The sequence below is a fragment of the Penaeus vannamei genome, chromosome 2 (genome assembly GCF_042767895.1).
Source record: "Penaeus vannamei isolate JL-2024 chromosome 2, ASM4276789v1, whole genome shotgun sequence".
Lineage (NCBI taxonomy): Eukaryota > Metazoa > Arthropoda > Malacostraca > Decapoda > Penaeidae > Penaeus > Penaeus vannamei.
The window spans coordinates 45,847,631-45,863,991 of NC_091550.1; the positions used below are offsets into that span (position 1 = coordinate 45,847,631).

The 16,361-nt window shown below is 43.7% G+C and overlaps 1 protein-coding gene across 1 annotated transcript in view; it reads left to right on the forward strand.

The window, feature by feature from the left end:
• The first annotated feature begins 455 nt into the window (after nt 1-455).
• Nucleotides 456-16,361, forward strand: part of LOC113817994 (uncharacterized) — a 97,774-nt gene continuing 81,868 nt past the window's right edge. Inside the window, exon 1 of the mRNA XM_070133560.1 lies at nt 456-1,071. Within this exon, the coding sequence (XP_069989661.1) occupies nt 996-1,071 (76 nt within the window). The 5' untranslated portion in view covers nt 456-995. The remainder of the gene's footprint in view (nt 1,072-16,361) is intronic.

Consider the following 16,361-nt stretch of genomic DNA (forward strand, 5'->3'; position numbering starts at 1 on the left):
ACAAACATTGCATAACCTACTTCTTGCACGCATACAACTTCAAGCATGTGCGTTTATGCAGGACACAATAATAGCTTCGAAACACGCCCTTGCTTCTCACGCAATACTGACCCATATGCTTTACACATACACAGATACAAATGCGCAAAAGAGACAAGTATTATTTACTCTCCCTTCTCTAAAAATACGGAGATGCAAGCAAAATACAAACAAATAACATCCACACTTCCTTTACATAAAGACAATTTTATCCCTACCCCTTCTACATAAACAGAAAACACACATATACACACGCACACATACCCAAAAGCGGGAAAATACACCCACCCCAACCCCGTCTACAACACAACACAACACCTTTTTTTCTCTCTCAACGGCGAGAACGGCCGCCACCTCCACCCCACCGGAACCACTCGTAGGTAGGTTTCGGGTCGCGCTTTGGGAGACATAAGTTTAGTAGCTGCCGGGCCATCGGCTGGTTCGCACGTGTTTCCTGTCTCCTCCCGACACGCTGACACACGGACGGACGGACGCACACACTCGCACGCGCTCCAGGCCACTCCGCTCTTCTCGTCTCCCCTCAGTCGGTTATTTTCATCTTACGGTGTTCGCTTTTATTTGTATTGATCCATTCTACGTTGATGCGTTGGGTGTTTGTGCGTGTGATCAAGGAGAGAGATATATACGTGTATGTTGTTGCGGTGTGTTTTTAAAAAAGTGTTCGTGTGTGCGGCATTGACTTAGGAAGAGAAGTCTTGTGTTGTGTTTAGAACCCCGATACCTGTTGATGTGGAACGGTTGTCATACAGTGAGCCAATTCTTTCCGTTCTGAAGACGTGATAGTGAATACGTGTTGAACGGAAATACGAAAGAAAAGAACTGAATTTACCGAAATAAGAAAGAAAACGGGAAAACCAAAATAAGAAGGGAAAGGAGGAAAGATATTTTCCCTTCGACTCTCTGTGACCTGTCGAAGAGCCAGAGCTTAAGACGTCATGCTGTCCTCTCAGGTCAGCGGACAGGTCACGGCCTGCATACTTCTGGGCCTGCTTATGACCTGTTTTGACCCAGGTAAGACACTTTTACGACCCGTTTTGTTTGTTTCATCCCAGGCCTTTGATGCAAGGGATAATAGCAGCATTTACTAGTACAATAAGGCAATAAATACATTTCTCTGCATTTTGACCCAAGAGACAACCCCGCATCTGCATATTAATTTTTCTTAAAGTCCAAAATGCTATCCAATTGTCCTTGCAACAAAGATTATTTTCCCCCGCCGATCTTTCCCCATGCAATGCTCATGCTGCAGGAGCATTATTCTGCAGTCTATCACGCCATGCACATCCGACAGCGTGTCTTTGTTGCTCTTCTTGACTCTGCAATGAATCTCCGAGTAATTATGTTGCAAATACAATGGCCTTAGAAATGCGAGTTAAAAAAAAAATATATGAATGGTCTACGATCTTCCGGTGGGAATGCAAATGTTTGGCAATTGCATATGCTGTGTTTGTTTTGCTGCTGGAGTATGTGTATACGGTAACATTTAACATTAACAGAATATTGTATTAACATTAACATAATTATATCATATTAACATAAACATTATATCATATTAACATAAACATTATATCATATTAACATAAACATTATATCATATTAACATCATTATATCATATTAACATGTATATGTATACGTTAACATTTAACATTAACAGGATATTGTATTAACATTAACATTATATCATATTAACATAATCATTATATCATATTAACATAAACATTATATCATATTAACATCATTATATCATATTAACATGTATATGTATACGTTAACATTTAACATTAACAGGATATTGTATTAACATAATTATATCATATTAACATAAACATTATATCATATTAACACCATTATATCATATTAACATAAACATTATATCATATTAACATAAACATTATATCATATTAACATAAACATTATATCATATTAACATCATTATATCATATTAACATAAACATTATATCATACTAACATCAACATGGTATTATATTAACATTATCATTATATCATATTAACATTAACGTTATATTATATTAGCATTAACATTATATCATATTAACATCAACAGTATATCATATTAGCATTAACATTATATGGTATTAGCATTATTATATTGTAGTAACATTAACACTAAACATTAATCGTCTATCATATTATCATTAACATTATATATTAACATAAATATTATATCATTAACAGTAACATTTAACATTATATTCTATTAATATTAACATTAAACATCAAAATTTAACATTAAGATCATATCATATTAACATCATATTGTCCTAACATTTACATTCAACATGATATTATATTTATATTAACATTAAACATCATAATTTAGCATACAAATTGTATTATATTAACATAATATTGTACTAACATTTACATTCAGTTCAAGACAAAAAAAAACTCATTCAAGCACGAATCCCAAAACAGAAACCCTCATACGAAGAATAAAAGAAGAAAATGAGAAATAAGAGAATAAAACCCCGCCCAAATCCCTCTCTCGCGTCATTTGCCAAAGGCTGCTCGACTCCCACGCATCAAGCCGCCCATTTAGACCAAGTCGTGGGCGTCGTATGGGGTGTCATTCGGTAGCCAAGCCGTCTCGACACATACTGGAATTAAGTCTTGAGAGGGAAGGAAGGGGGGAAGGGGGAGAGGGAGGGGATGAGAGGGGAAGGGGGAGGAGGGGGAAGATAGGGGAAGGGGGAGAGGGAGGGAGGGAGGGGGAATGGGGAGAAGGGGGAGAAGGGGGGAAGGGAGGGAGGGAGGAAGGGGAGAGGGGAGAGGGGAGAGAGAGGGGAAGAGGGAAGGGTGGTTTGGGGAAGATAGGGGGAGAGGGAAGGGGAAGGTCAGGGAAGGGGGAGAAGGATACGAAGGGGGAGGAGATAGTAAAGGGATGAGAGGGAGAGAGGCTAGGGAATAGGGGAAGCGAGTGGAGGAATAGGAGGGGTATGGAGGAGTAAGGGAGAAAGAGGGGTAAGGAAGGAGAGGAAGGTAGGAGGTAAGGGGCGAGGACAGGAAGATAGAAAGAGAAAAGAGGAAAGGATAGAAAGAGAAAAGAGGAAAGAACAGAAGGAGAAAAGACGAAGATCGTGATAGACAAAGAACTCGGAGGGTCGGTAGGGCATCCAGAGAAGGTCGTCCGCCTCGCCTTACGCCCGGGGATCATAAAGACGCTTTTCCCTCGCTCCACTGACAAGAATAAGAGTTCCCAAAAGTCATGCAACACCGTCAGCCATATCCCCTTGCCTACCTTGTGCATGACGGGGGTCCTCCGGCAGATAATTATGTCATGCACGTTCGCCAAATCTTGTCATGATCTGGTCGCCGGTGTGGTATCAGTGATTTGGTTCTTGGTATGAGAGAGAGAGAGAGGGAGGGAGGGAGAGGGAGGGAGAGAGAGAGAGAGAGAGAGAGAGAGAGAGAGAGAGAGAGAGAGAGAGAGAGAGAGAGAGAGAGAGAGAGAGAGAGAGAAAGAGAGAGAAAGAAAGGGAGAGAGAGAGAGAGAGAGAGAGAGAGAGAGAGGGAGAGAGAGAGAGAGAGGGGGGGGGGGGAGAAAGAGAAAGAGAGAAAGACAGACAGACAGACAGATACAGATAGACAGAGATACCTAAACAGATAAAAATATCGGAGAACCAGAAAGAGAAAGAGAACACAATACCATACCACGAGTAAACAAGAACTACTCAAAGGAAGGAACAACAATGGAATAAACAAACAAGCAAAAAAAAACGAAAGAAAGAGAGTGGGCGGAGCTTGTGACGACAGACAGTGACGTCATCAAAAGAAAAGAAAATTCAAATGTAATGACCATAATGGGCAAGCGAGGAAGACGAAAGAAAACAGGCGAAAGAGAGAGAGAAAGACAGAGGCAGATGCAAGAAATAAGAAAGAGTTTAAAAGATTAAAGGGTAAAAGAGAAATGAAAGAAGAGAATGATTTTCACTCACCTCCATTTTTTCTCTCCTCATTCTCTTCCATCATCTCCTTCACTGCCATCTTTCCTCTCCCTTTCATTCGATCTCTCTCTTCCCTTCCATTCTCTTTCATTATCATTTCCATCTCTCTTCCCTTTCATCCCGTCTCTCCTCTCCCTTTCATTCGCTCTCTCTCTTCCCTTCCTTTCTCTTTCATTATCATTACCACCTCTCCTCTTCCCTTTCATCCCGTCTCTCCTCTCCCTTTCATTCGACCTCTCTCTTCTGTTCTCTTTCACCTCCTTTATAACCATCATCTCCTCTTCCCTTTTATCCCACCTTTCCCCTCCCTTTCATTCGATCTCTCTCCTCTCTTCCCTTCTCTTTCATTACCATCTCTCCTCATCCCTTTCATTCGCTCTCTCTCCTCCCTTCCCTCCTCTTCCATCATCATTTCCATCTATCCTCTTCCCTTTCATCCCATCTCTCCTCTCTCCCATCCGTGCCATGTGACGGGACGGTCATGTGCGCACATCAACAACATGATTGCGTGCAGTGCCAGCTTATTTATTCATTTTCGTAATATAGATGCTAATGCTGGGACTCCGCCATGCGCATGACCCCCTTGTGTTCCCAGGCCTAGTAGCGAGGAAAAAGAGGGGAGAGGAGAGAGGGGAAATGGAGGGAGTTGAGGGGAGGAGGAAGGGAAGGGTGGAGGAAGAGAGGGGAGAAGAGAGGAGGGAGGGAAGGGTGGGGAGAGAGGGGAGGGGAGGTGGGGAAAGGAGGGAGTAGAGGGGAGAAGAGAGGAGGAAGGGAAGGGTGGGAAGAGAGGGGGGAGAGGATAGGAGGGAGGGAGAGAGGGGAGAGGAGAGGAGGGAGGGAGAGAGAGGGGAAAAGGAGGCGGGGGGGGAGGAGAGAGAGGGTAAAGGAAAGGACAGGGAAAGAGAGGAGAGGAGGAGAGAAGAGAGACGGGAGAGGAGAGGTAGATAGAAAAGACAAAAGGAGGAAGAGAGGGAGAAAGGAATGGAGGATAGAGCAAGAAGAAGCAAGAGAGAGAGAGAGAGACAGAGACAGAGACAGGTAGAGACAAAGACAGACAGACAGACAGAGACAGAAACAGAAAGACAGAGACAGACAGACAGAAAGAGACAGAGAAACCTTTAAAAAAATATTTGCTCCCAACCTTTGAAACCAGATTTGCGGTCAAGCTGCATGACTGCGCGATGTCATGACCTAATAATCTCAAGCATAATACAAACATCAATCATACAAGTTACAAAGGGATCTCTCTCGCATCCGTTCTGTCCCTCTCTCATTCTGTCTGTCTGTCTGTTTTTCTTTCTCTCTCGCTTTCTTTCTTTTTCCTTTCTCTGTTTATCGCCTCCTTTCTCTCTCCGTGTCTGTCTGTCTCTCTCTCTCTCTCTGTCTCTTTCTCATTCTCTCTCTCTCACTTTCTTTCTTTCTCTCTCTCTCCCTCCTTCTACCCTCCCTCCCTCCCACCTTCCCTCTAAACCCTCCCTCCCTCCCTCCCTCTACCCTCCCTCCCTCTACCCTCCCTCCCTCCCTCTACCCTCCCTCCCTCCCCTCCCTCCCTCTACCCTCCCTCCCTCCCTCCCTCCCTCTACCCTCCCTCCCTCCCTCCCTCTACCCTCCCTCCCTCCCTCCCCTCTACCCTCCCTCCCTCACCCTCCCTCCCTCTCTCTTAAAATACTCAGTTTCCTCATGGGAATTTTCGTGAGGGCTTCGTAACTTTTTTTTTTTTTTTTTTTTTTTTTTTTTTTACAATCCCTTCACATTTTTTTTTAACCACATCATCCACTCTCAACTTTTGTTCACATACTTAACTCCTGTCTGCCGGTCTCTCACGTAAAGTCGAGATGAGGGAGGAGTCTGCAGTTCATGTCTGACACCCTCACCTCGCCCTCTCCTTCACCTCTCCCTTATGTTCTCCTCTTTTTTTTGCTCCTTCCTCCTTATTCCCTTCCTTTACTTAGGCTCTTATTCCTATTTTCTTCCATTTCTCCCTGTTTCACGTCTTTCTCTTTACCTCCCTTTTTCACCTCTTTCTCTTTATCTCCCTTTCTTTCACTTCTCCTTCTCTCTCTTTCCTTCACTTCTCCCTTTTCTCCCTTTCCTTCACTTCTCCCCCCGCCTCTCGCTTTAATTCCCCTCTCCCTTCTTCTCTCCCCTTTCTTCAGCTATTCCTACTCTCCCTTTTTCCTCCCACTTTTCCTTTATCTTCTTCCTTCCTCCTTTCCTTCCATCAAATGCTTTCCTCTCTTCCTTCCTTCCTTCTTTCACTTTCTTTACACATTTCCTCCCTCCTTCCTTCTCTCCTTCACTCCCTCTCACTCCCTCGCTCCTTCGTACTCCTAAGCAAGGATCTCTTGAAGGCATAGCGTGTGAGAGGGGGAGAGGGAGAGGGAGGGAGTGAGGGGAAGGGAGAGTGGGGCGAGGAGGAGTTGGAAGTAAAATTAGGAGAGAGAGAGGAGGGGAGAGGGAGAGGGAGGGAGGGAGGGAGGGAGGGAGGGAGGGAGGGAGAAAGAGAAAGGAAGTGAGAGAGAGTAAAAGAAATGAGAGAGAAAAAAAATAACTGAGTTAGAAAGAGGAGTGAGAGAGAAAGAGAGAGAGGGGGGGAGGGGGAGGGTAATAAGTGGAGGAATACAACCATACCTTTCTCCTCCCTTCCCCTCCCCTCTCTCCACCCTCCCCCTACCCGCCTACCCCCTACCCCCCTCCTACGTGCCGCTGTGGGGAGTCACGTCAGAATTGAATCTCAGGGGGGGGGGGGAGAAAGGGGCAGAAGGGGGGGGGGAAATGGGGAGTGAGGAGAATGAAAAGGGGGTACGGGGGGTGGATAGGAGGGGGAGGGGAGAATGGGGGAGGAGTGAGGACAGAGTAGGCAAGAGTGGAGTGGAGGGGGGAGTGGAAGGGAGGAGGTAGGGGAGGGAGGGTGGATAAGGGAGATGGAGGGGGAAGGGGATAACAAGGAGGGGGGGGGGGGAGCATCTATTTTCCGTGACCAGCTGTATGGTCGAGACACGCATAGAGTTAGTCTTAAATTTGACCCTTACATAGTGCTGACCGCGTGTTCTTCGCATCTAGCATGTTATCAATTTTTTTTTCACGTGTTCATTTTTTTCTTCTCTTTGGCGTATTCAACTCAATAGTTATATCATTAACTCAACAAGGAGTTATCATGAAACGGTAAGACAGGCGGAAAAAATACTACCAAATTCTACGGTTTAAATTCATTCGCTAATCTTGCTTCTCATAAAAAAAGGAAAACAAAAAAAAAAAAAGAAAGAAAAAAAATCCACACAGACTCACCACGCAATTCGTTCATCAGTTGCTAAGACAAAAAAAGAAAAGAATAATAAACTACCTCATTATACAACAAGGTTTGTGCACTTTTTTGGTAACGCATTTTGGTAACACTTGTTTTGGTATTTTTGCGGATATGGGAGAGGGAGGGAGGGAAGGAGGGAAGAGGAATGGAGGGAGGGAGGGAGGGAAGAGGAATGGAGGGAGGGAGGGAGGGAGGGAAGAGGAAGGGAGGGAGGGAGGGAAGAGAGAGAGGGAAGGAAAGGAGTGAAAAGGTGAAAGGAGAGGAGGGATGGAAGGATGAGAAAGGGAAAGGAGAGAGGATGGGAAGAGGAAAGAAGGAAAGGGAGAGTAAGAAGGGGAGATAGAAGGAGGAGGAGAGGGAGAGGAAGAGGAACATTAAGAGAAAGAAAACAAAGAGAGAGAGAGAGAGAGAGACATAGGAAACAGATCAATTGTTATTTGGTTTGCCAGAGTCAGTCAGATAGACAGATAAATAGACAAACAGACAATAATAATCCCGATCAAAATGAACAACGCCCCGCCCCCCTAGTAAAAAATTACTTGAAGCAATATATCGATTTTTAAATTACTTCCCCCCCCCTTTAATCTCTGACCCATTAATAAGGCATATAATTCAATTTTCATTCAATATAAATCAATAACAACCTCCGTAACGTCAATAATCAAACCCCGTATTTAATCTTGACTCATTAGAACATCATTATAATTCACGCAATATGAAGAACACCTTTGTTTTGTTTTGTTTCCTCGAGTAAACAGTGCAACGTGTTTGGTATTATGGCGTCGGTGGTTGCCATGGTAACGGGGGGACGGGAGCTGGAGCGTCTCAATCATCTCCCTTGACAACCATGATGCTGAGGGGAGATTAGGACCGCTTAATATCCGCACACCTGCTATTCGTACTTTTGTACTCTCTCTCTTTCTCGTTCTCGTTCTCGTTCTCGTTCTCGTTCTCGTTCTCGTTCTCTTTCTCTTTCTCTTTCTCTTCTCTTCTCTCTCTCTCTTTCTCTCTCTCTCTCTCTCTCTCTCTCTCTCATTCCCTCACTCCCTCACTCTCTCTCTCTCTCTCTCTCTCTCTCTCTCTCTCTCTCTCTCTCTCTCTCTCTTTAGTTTGTGTCTCTTTCTATTTTTCTTCTTTTCTCTTCGTTCCACTTCTCATGTCGATCTCATCTCCTCCACTTCTCTCCTCTCTCTCTTCTTTTCTCCTCTCTCCTCTCCTCTCCTCTCCTCTCTCTCCTTCCTCCTCTCCTCTCCCCTCCTCGTTCCCTCTCCTTCTCCCTCTTCTCTCCTCTCCTCTCCTCTCCTCTCCTCTCCTCCCATCGCTTCTCCTCTCTTCTCCTTCCCGTTTGTGAAAGGTTTATTACTGTCTCTCTCACCCGTCCTTTACCACCTCCCATTTCTAATTACCCATTTGGTACTATCTCCATCATCATTATTCTTCCTCCTATAATTACCTGATAATTCTCCTGAACAGCTGATGATGTTGTCAAGTGTCTCAAAGAAAACGGGAGCCTCGTCGTTTTCTTTTTGTTTTAGCAGGACAGATGAGCGAGGGGGAACTAGGGTAAAAGGGGAGGAGGGAAAGAGAGGGAAGGTAGAGGGGAGAGGGAAAGAGAGGGAAAGAACAAAAGGGGAGGAGGGAAAAAGATGGAAGGAAGGAAAGGGGGAGGGAAAGAGAGGGAAGGAAGGGGGGAGCAGAAGGAGAGGAGGAGTGAGGAAAGGAGAGAGGAAGGGGGAGAGAAAGAAAGAGGTAGAGAAAGAAAAAAGGAGTGGAAGAAAGAGGTAAAGGAAGAGACCGGAGAGGGACATAAAAGAAAAATATATATATACTAAAAAAAAGAGAATGAACAAATAATTACAGGGAAATGGAAAGGAGGAAGGACATGGGGAGGTGTGGAGGGAAGACAAGAGGAAGGAAGGGGGAGGTGGAGAGGGAAGACAGGAGGAGGAATTACACAATATTTAATGATTGTGGGGATTAAGACACACAATCACAATCCCAAACTCCCCCTCTTTGTCTCGGATTTAACAAGCACACATTTAAGTGCTCAATGTCACCTTCTTTTACCACTTCTTTTCCGCTTCTTAAGGAGGAAAGATGAAAAAGAGGCGGGGGGAGGCGGGGGGGGACAGTGTGTGTGTACGTGCATGCAAGCACAGGGTATGCAGTGTGCGTTTTTTCTTGCGTGCGTACACAAACGGATAGATAGATCGATAGATTGATAGATATAGATAGATGTAAATAGATAGATTAATCGACAGATAAACAGATAAATACATACATATACATACATATACATACACACATACATATACATACATATACATACACACATACATACATACATACATACATACATATACACGTACATACATACATACATACATGCATACTTACATGCATACATTCATACATGCATACATACATACATACATACATACGGGTAGGTAGACTGGTAGACATAAATTCATACACACACAGATACGTGCATGTATGAGTGTGTGCGTGCAAGCATGTATGTATCCGGCTCGGGCGCCAGTGCTCATGCAAACGGAACGGCGAAATTTCCTGCAGGAGGAGGAGGAGGAGGAGGAGGAGGAGGTGGTGGTGGTGGTGGGGAGGAAGAAGAGGAAATGGAGGAGGAGGAGGAGGAGGATGAAACGAGGAAATGGTGGAGGAGGAGGAGGGTGATGGTGAGGGTAAGAAGGAAGAGGAGGGAGAAAGAAGAAGAAGAACAGGGAGAGGAAAAGGAAAGGAAGAGGATGCGGAGGAAGAAGACGAAGAGGAGGACATGGCATAGGAAGAAGAACAAACAACAAACAACAACAAAGAGGAAGAAATCACCTCCCTCCCCTCCTCCTTCCTCCTCCTCCTCCCTCCCTCACCCCCACTCCCCTCCTCCCCCTTCCCCACCCCCACCCCCACCCCACCCCCCACTCCCCTGTCGGTCGTCGGGAAGGTTATCGTCAAGAGGTTATTCCGCCGTCCTCCTGAAAGCACGCCCGCACGCCCACACGCCCGTCTCTCGCGTCTTCCGGAAGTTGTAAATCTAACCGCGTCTGCCCTTGCGTGGAGTGGAGTGGAGTGGGGGGGGGGGGAGTGGAAGTGGCTCCGGAATCGCCGCTGAAGGTCGTGGAAGAGAGGGAGTCGGAGTGGGAGAGAGGGAGGGGGAGTGGGAGGGAGGGAGGGAGAGAGGGAAGGAGAGAGGGAGGGGGAGTGGGAGAGAGGGAGTCGGAGTGGGAGATAGGGAGGGGGAGTGGGAGAGAGTGAGAGAGAGGGAGGGGGAGTCGGAGTGGGGAGAGGGAGAGAGGAGGGAGGGATGGAGGTAGGGAGGGAGGGGGAGTTGGAGTGGGAGGGAGAGAGGGAAAGAGGGGTGTGGGAGGGAGGGGGAGAATGAGAGAGAGAGAGAAAGAGAAAAAGAGAGAGAGAGAGAGAGCACGGAATACTCACAGAGATGTGTTAAAAAAAAAAAAAAAAAAAATTGTGGAAGAAGAATATTAAGAAAGACACATAAACATCCGCACCTAAGAATATATATTCATACGGCAGATTTACTGTGATCGTCACTTGTGGATTTATAATGACGGAAAAAAAATGTTATTAAAGCTTAATGATCTTACCAAAGAATTGCAAGAACACTGAACAAAATAAAATAAACTTTTATTTACATATCGTTCATTTGTTTCTTATTCCGGGTAAAAAAAATTATTACGTTTTCATTACCTGTTCCAAAATCTTTCGCGCTGCCTCGAAGTACAGTTTGAAATATTTAGATAAAGTAATGACCATTCTTTTTCTTTATTCTTATACGTTTTCGTAAAGCAAGAGAGATAATACGATCGAAAAAATGTGTAAACGAATGAGATAAAGACTAGACACAAATAAAACGAAAAAAATATATACGAAAGAGATGGAGAAAGAGACATAAAATAACGATAAATATATAAACTAAGGAAGAGATATAAAAAAGCACAAAATAACGTAAAAAATGTATATACAATGTAAGGAAGAGATAAAGATAAACGCAAAAGAACGAGAATAAATATGTACGAAAAGGATAAAGAATGACAAACAAAAGAACAATATATATATATATATATATATATATATATGTGTGTGTGTGTGTGTGTGTGTGTGTGTGTGTGTGTGTGTGTGTGTGTGTGTGTGTGTGTGTGTGTGTGTGTCTGTGTGTGCACGAAAGATAAACAGAGAAGATAATGAAAAATAAAATAATTAAATAAAAGATAAATAAAAATAGTAAAAGAACGAAATACACACACATACACACACACATACACATACACATACACATACACATACACACACACACAAACACACACACACAAACATACACACACACACACACACACACACACACACACACACACACACACACACACACACACACACACACACACACACACACATATATATATATATATATATATATATATATATATATATATATATATATATTACACGAAATAGATAAATAAAGACACACACAATATGACACAAGTGACAGGTGGGATATGTGACAGGTGTAACGGTGGGAGGTGGGGTGGGGAGGGGGGAGGGGAGTCCACGGTTACGTCACGCTCTATATAAGTGGTTAATGTTTAGGCTGGACTTTGTGGTGGGAAGTGGGGGGGGAGAGAAGGGGAGGAGGATGGGGGAATAGAGGGAGGAGGGGGGAGAAGAGGAAGGGAGTAGGAGGAGGAGGAGGGAGGAGGAGGAGAAGAAGAAGAAGAAGGAAATAAAGGAAGGGAAGAGATAGATAAAAGATAATAAAAGAGATAGATAAAAGATGATAAAAGAGAAGGAATAGAAGGGAAGATGATAAATGCATAGGTGGGTGAAGATAAAGGGAGAGGGGGAGGGTAATCAGAGAGGGGATATGGGTGTGGATAGCGAATTAATTGGGGGGATGGGGGACGTGAGAGGGAGCAGGGGGGTGAGAGAGAGAGAGAGATGGAGGGGGAGTGGGGAGTGAGAATGAGAGAGAGAGAGAGGGAGAGAGATATATAGATAGAAAGAGAGAGAGAGAGAGGGAGAGATATATAGAGAGAGAAAGAGAGAGAGAGAGAGGGAGGGGGAGAAGGAGGGAAGGGGACTGGGAGGGATAGAGGGACGGGGAGTGGGAGGGAGAATGAGAGAGAGAGAGGGAGCGATATATATATATATATAGAGAGAGAGAGAGAGCACGGGGGTGAGAGAGGGGAGGGGGGGTGGCATGGGAATTACCCTAACTTTCGGACGTCTCGCTAACCTGCTGCTGCTTTTTTGGCGTCGTCCAGTGCCAGAATTAATGGGATTCGTTATATCTGGGTATTCTTTGTTACCTGCCTCGCCACTGGACGAAGTGAGGGGTGTCTGTCTTGTGTCTGTGGCGTTGGAGAGTCAAGAGAGCCAGACAGAGTGAGATAGAGACTTACAGACATTTAGGCGGCCAGACACTCTCGGACACAGACAGATAGAGAGACAGACAGACAATCACAGACACAGGTAGCTACAACTCCATGCAAAATGTAGCCACAGACTTCTCACAGACACAGACAGACTCCACACACACAACCAGAGCCAAATCTACAGACACAAACCCCAGACTCACAGACAAATAGCCACAGGCAAGCCAAAAACGATCTTATAAAAGATTATTTTGTTACTATCTCCTTTATTTACTTAATTTCTTCATTTCCCTACCTCCTTCCCCCTCTCGTTCACTCCCTCACTCTGATTTTGTTATTATCTTCACTTAATTCTTCATTTACTCCTTTCCTACCTCCTTCCTTCCTTCCCCCTCTCCTTCACTCTCTCACTCTGATTTTCTTACTATCTCCTTCACTTCTCCTTCATTTCCTCCTTTCCCTACCTGCTTCCCCCTCTCCTTCACTCCCTCACTCTGATTTTGTTATTATCTTCACTTCATTCTTCATTTACTCCTTTCCTACCTCCTTCCCCCTCTCCTTCACTCCCTCACTCTGATTTTGTTACTGCCTCCTTCACTTCTCCTTCATTTCCTCCTTTCCCAACCTTCTCCCCCCTCTCCTTCACTCCTTCACTCCCTCACTATCTCCATGTTACTATATCCTTCACTTACTTCTCCTTCATTTAATCCTTTCCCAACCTCCTTCCCTCTCTCCTTCCTTCACTCCCTCCCTCACTCCTACACTCCCTCCTTCACTCCTTCGCAAGGGTCTTTTGAATAGCATAGCGCCGCTCCCCCACCCCCACCCCTCCCACCCGCCCCGCCCCCCGCCCCCTAGCGACTCCAGCGGCGACGGGGCGAGTGAGCGAGTGTGCGAGTGAGCGAGCGCCCGCAACCGCACTCCCAGGACGAGACCCACGCATGCCGCAGGAGTAAGAAGCCGCAGCTCACGCGACCTTCGAGGAATCCAGAGCAACCTGCGGCGTCTCTGCAATCAGAGGAAGCGCGTTGCAAGCCCAGACGTGCAAGATAGAGACGAAAATGATAATAAGGAGGAATTTCTGCGATGTAAAATGGAAGGAGTTGATGAGAAGGAGGAAGTTTTGCAATATAAAATGCAAGGAGTTGATAAGAAGGAGGTTGTGCAATATAAAATGCAACTAGTTGATAATAAGGAGAAAGTTGTGCAATATAAAATGCAAGGAATTGATAATATGAGAAAAACAACAAAACCGATAAAGCGAATGAATGCATTAAAAAAAGACGATAATAATATTCAACATATACAGCTTGCAGAAGAGCGTGTATATCACCCGCGGCGGAGCATATGCAACTTATGCCACATTGCAGGAAGTAGAAACACACGACTGAGGATGTTCTCGCAAGAAAAAAAGAAAGAAAGAAAGAAAAAAAAAGCATAATTACACACAAAAAATCCCGCCTGGTGAAGGTCGAAGAGGGACAGATGCAAGGAGGAGGAAAAGGGAGGGAAGGGTAGACGAAGAGAAGGGAAGGGAGGGAGAGTCAGAGAAGAGGAAAAAAGAACACGAAGAGAAAGGAAAGGGAGAAGAGGAGGGAAAATTGGGGAAGTGAAAATGAAAAGGCGATTAGGGAGGGAGAGGAAGAGGAGGAAAGGAAGGGAAGAAGAGGAGAAGGAGGGAAGGGAGGGAAAAAGAGAGTATGGAAAGGAGGGAAGCGTAGACGAAGAGGAAAGAGGGGAGAAGGAGAGGAAGAAGGAGGAAATAAAGAAGAACAGGGAAACGTGGAGAGAGAGGAAGAAAAGAAGGGAAAAAAGGAAGAAGAGGAGGAAGGGATAAAGAGAGGAAGACCAGAAAAAAGAGAGAATGAAGAGAAGGAAAAAACGGAAGAAAAGAAGGAATTAAATGAAGAAAAAGAATCGGAGAAAGAGGAAATAAAAGCAACGAACAAGACCATAAAGCATAATAAGAAAAAATCAATAAAACAAAAAGAGAGAAAAAAAATAATGGGAAAGAATATGAAACACAAAGAAACAAAGTGATAATAACAACAATGACACATTAAGACGAACAATAGGCTTGATAATTAAAGGTAAATCGGCCAATATCATTTAATTAGAATTATAGTGTCATTATTACGTGTATGTTTGAATGACAGTAAATGTGTACATGTGATGATGATGATGATGATGATGAGAATGAGAATAACGATAAAATCACTGATGATGGTGTTCATTGTGATAATTGTAATCGTAATAGCAATAATGATGATGCTAATAACAGTAATATAAATAATAATGATAATAATAATAATAACAATCAAAACTATAACAATAACAATAATAATGATAACTAATAAAAATAATGATAATAATGATAATAACAGTAATAAAAATAATAATGATAATAATCAAAAAATAATAACAATAACGATAATAATAATAACAACAACAATACGATCGTGAAATATACAATAAAACATTAAAAAGCAGTTAAATAAAAAAATCGGACTTCCCTTGATCTCGAGACGCCGCCGTTGTGTACAGACAAACACCGAAGCCACCACGAACCTAAACTAACTAACATTGACATTGCTTCATTTCTTTTATTGTCTTCTTCTTTCTTTCTTTTTCTTTTTCGTTTTCTTTTGCGTTGGTCTTTTTTTCCATGTTTGATTTTGTTTGTGTTTGTAGAATCGAGTGTAATTTGTTTCTTTCGTTCCGAGCGTGCGAAGCATCTAGATTTTTTTTCGAACGCAAAATAGTAAAATTTAAGATATAAAATCAAATGGAAACTCATAAATCGCTAAATGGAAGAAAAAAAATAAAAAAAATGAAGAAAGAATAAATGAAAGAAAGTTCCAGTCAATAGACTCCTGCAACGGCTGGCCACGGGCGATCGTGAGGGCAACACAGGGGCATTAGAACCGTTAATTGTGATGGTGTCGCGGTCGGAAAAAAGAGAAAAATAAACTCTTTTGATGGTGTTCACTGGAGGGGAAGGAAAGTAGGGGGTTTGGAGGGGTTGAAGGGAGGTTTATGGGAGGGAAAGACGTCGTTTCTTCTATGTAAAATGCTGTGAAATGCGGTGTTAAATCATACTGTTCTGGGTCGAAAAACAAATGAATATTCATTCTTGGGTTCGAATCCCATGTCTCGAGCTCTTTGTTTACAAGTCTTTTAATACCCGTATGTGAACCATGTTCTTTAAGCGGGGTCTTATGACATGTTTTCAAGGGCAAACTATAGTATTTTGAGTAGACTAGTACGGTATTTAAAGGAGGGAAAAAGACGAAAGTAGACGCACATGTAAGTATAAATTAGACGCACACGTACACAGCCTGAGGGTGGGCTGTTGGGTCGGTCTGCCAGAAATATGACACGGATACATGTGTGCTCTGCTTACCTCCACCCTCCCTCTTTTCCTCCTTCCCCCTCCTTCCTCTCTTCCTCTTTCCTCCTTCGTTCTCTCATTTTCTCCCTTTTTTCTCTTTCTTCCTCTCCCCTGTACTTTATCCTTCTCCCTCTTCCTTTTTTCATTGTTTTTCCTTCCTCCTTTTCATCCCTTTCCTTTTTTCCTTCTTTCCCACCCTCTTTCTTTCCCTCCCTATTTCCATCTTTCG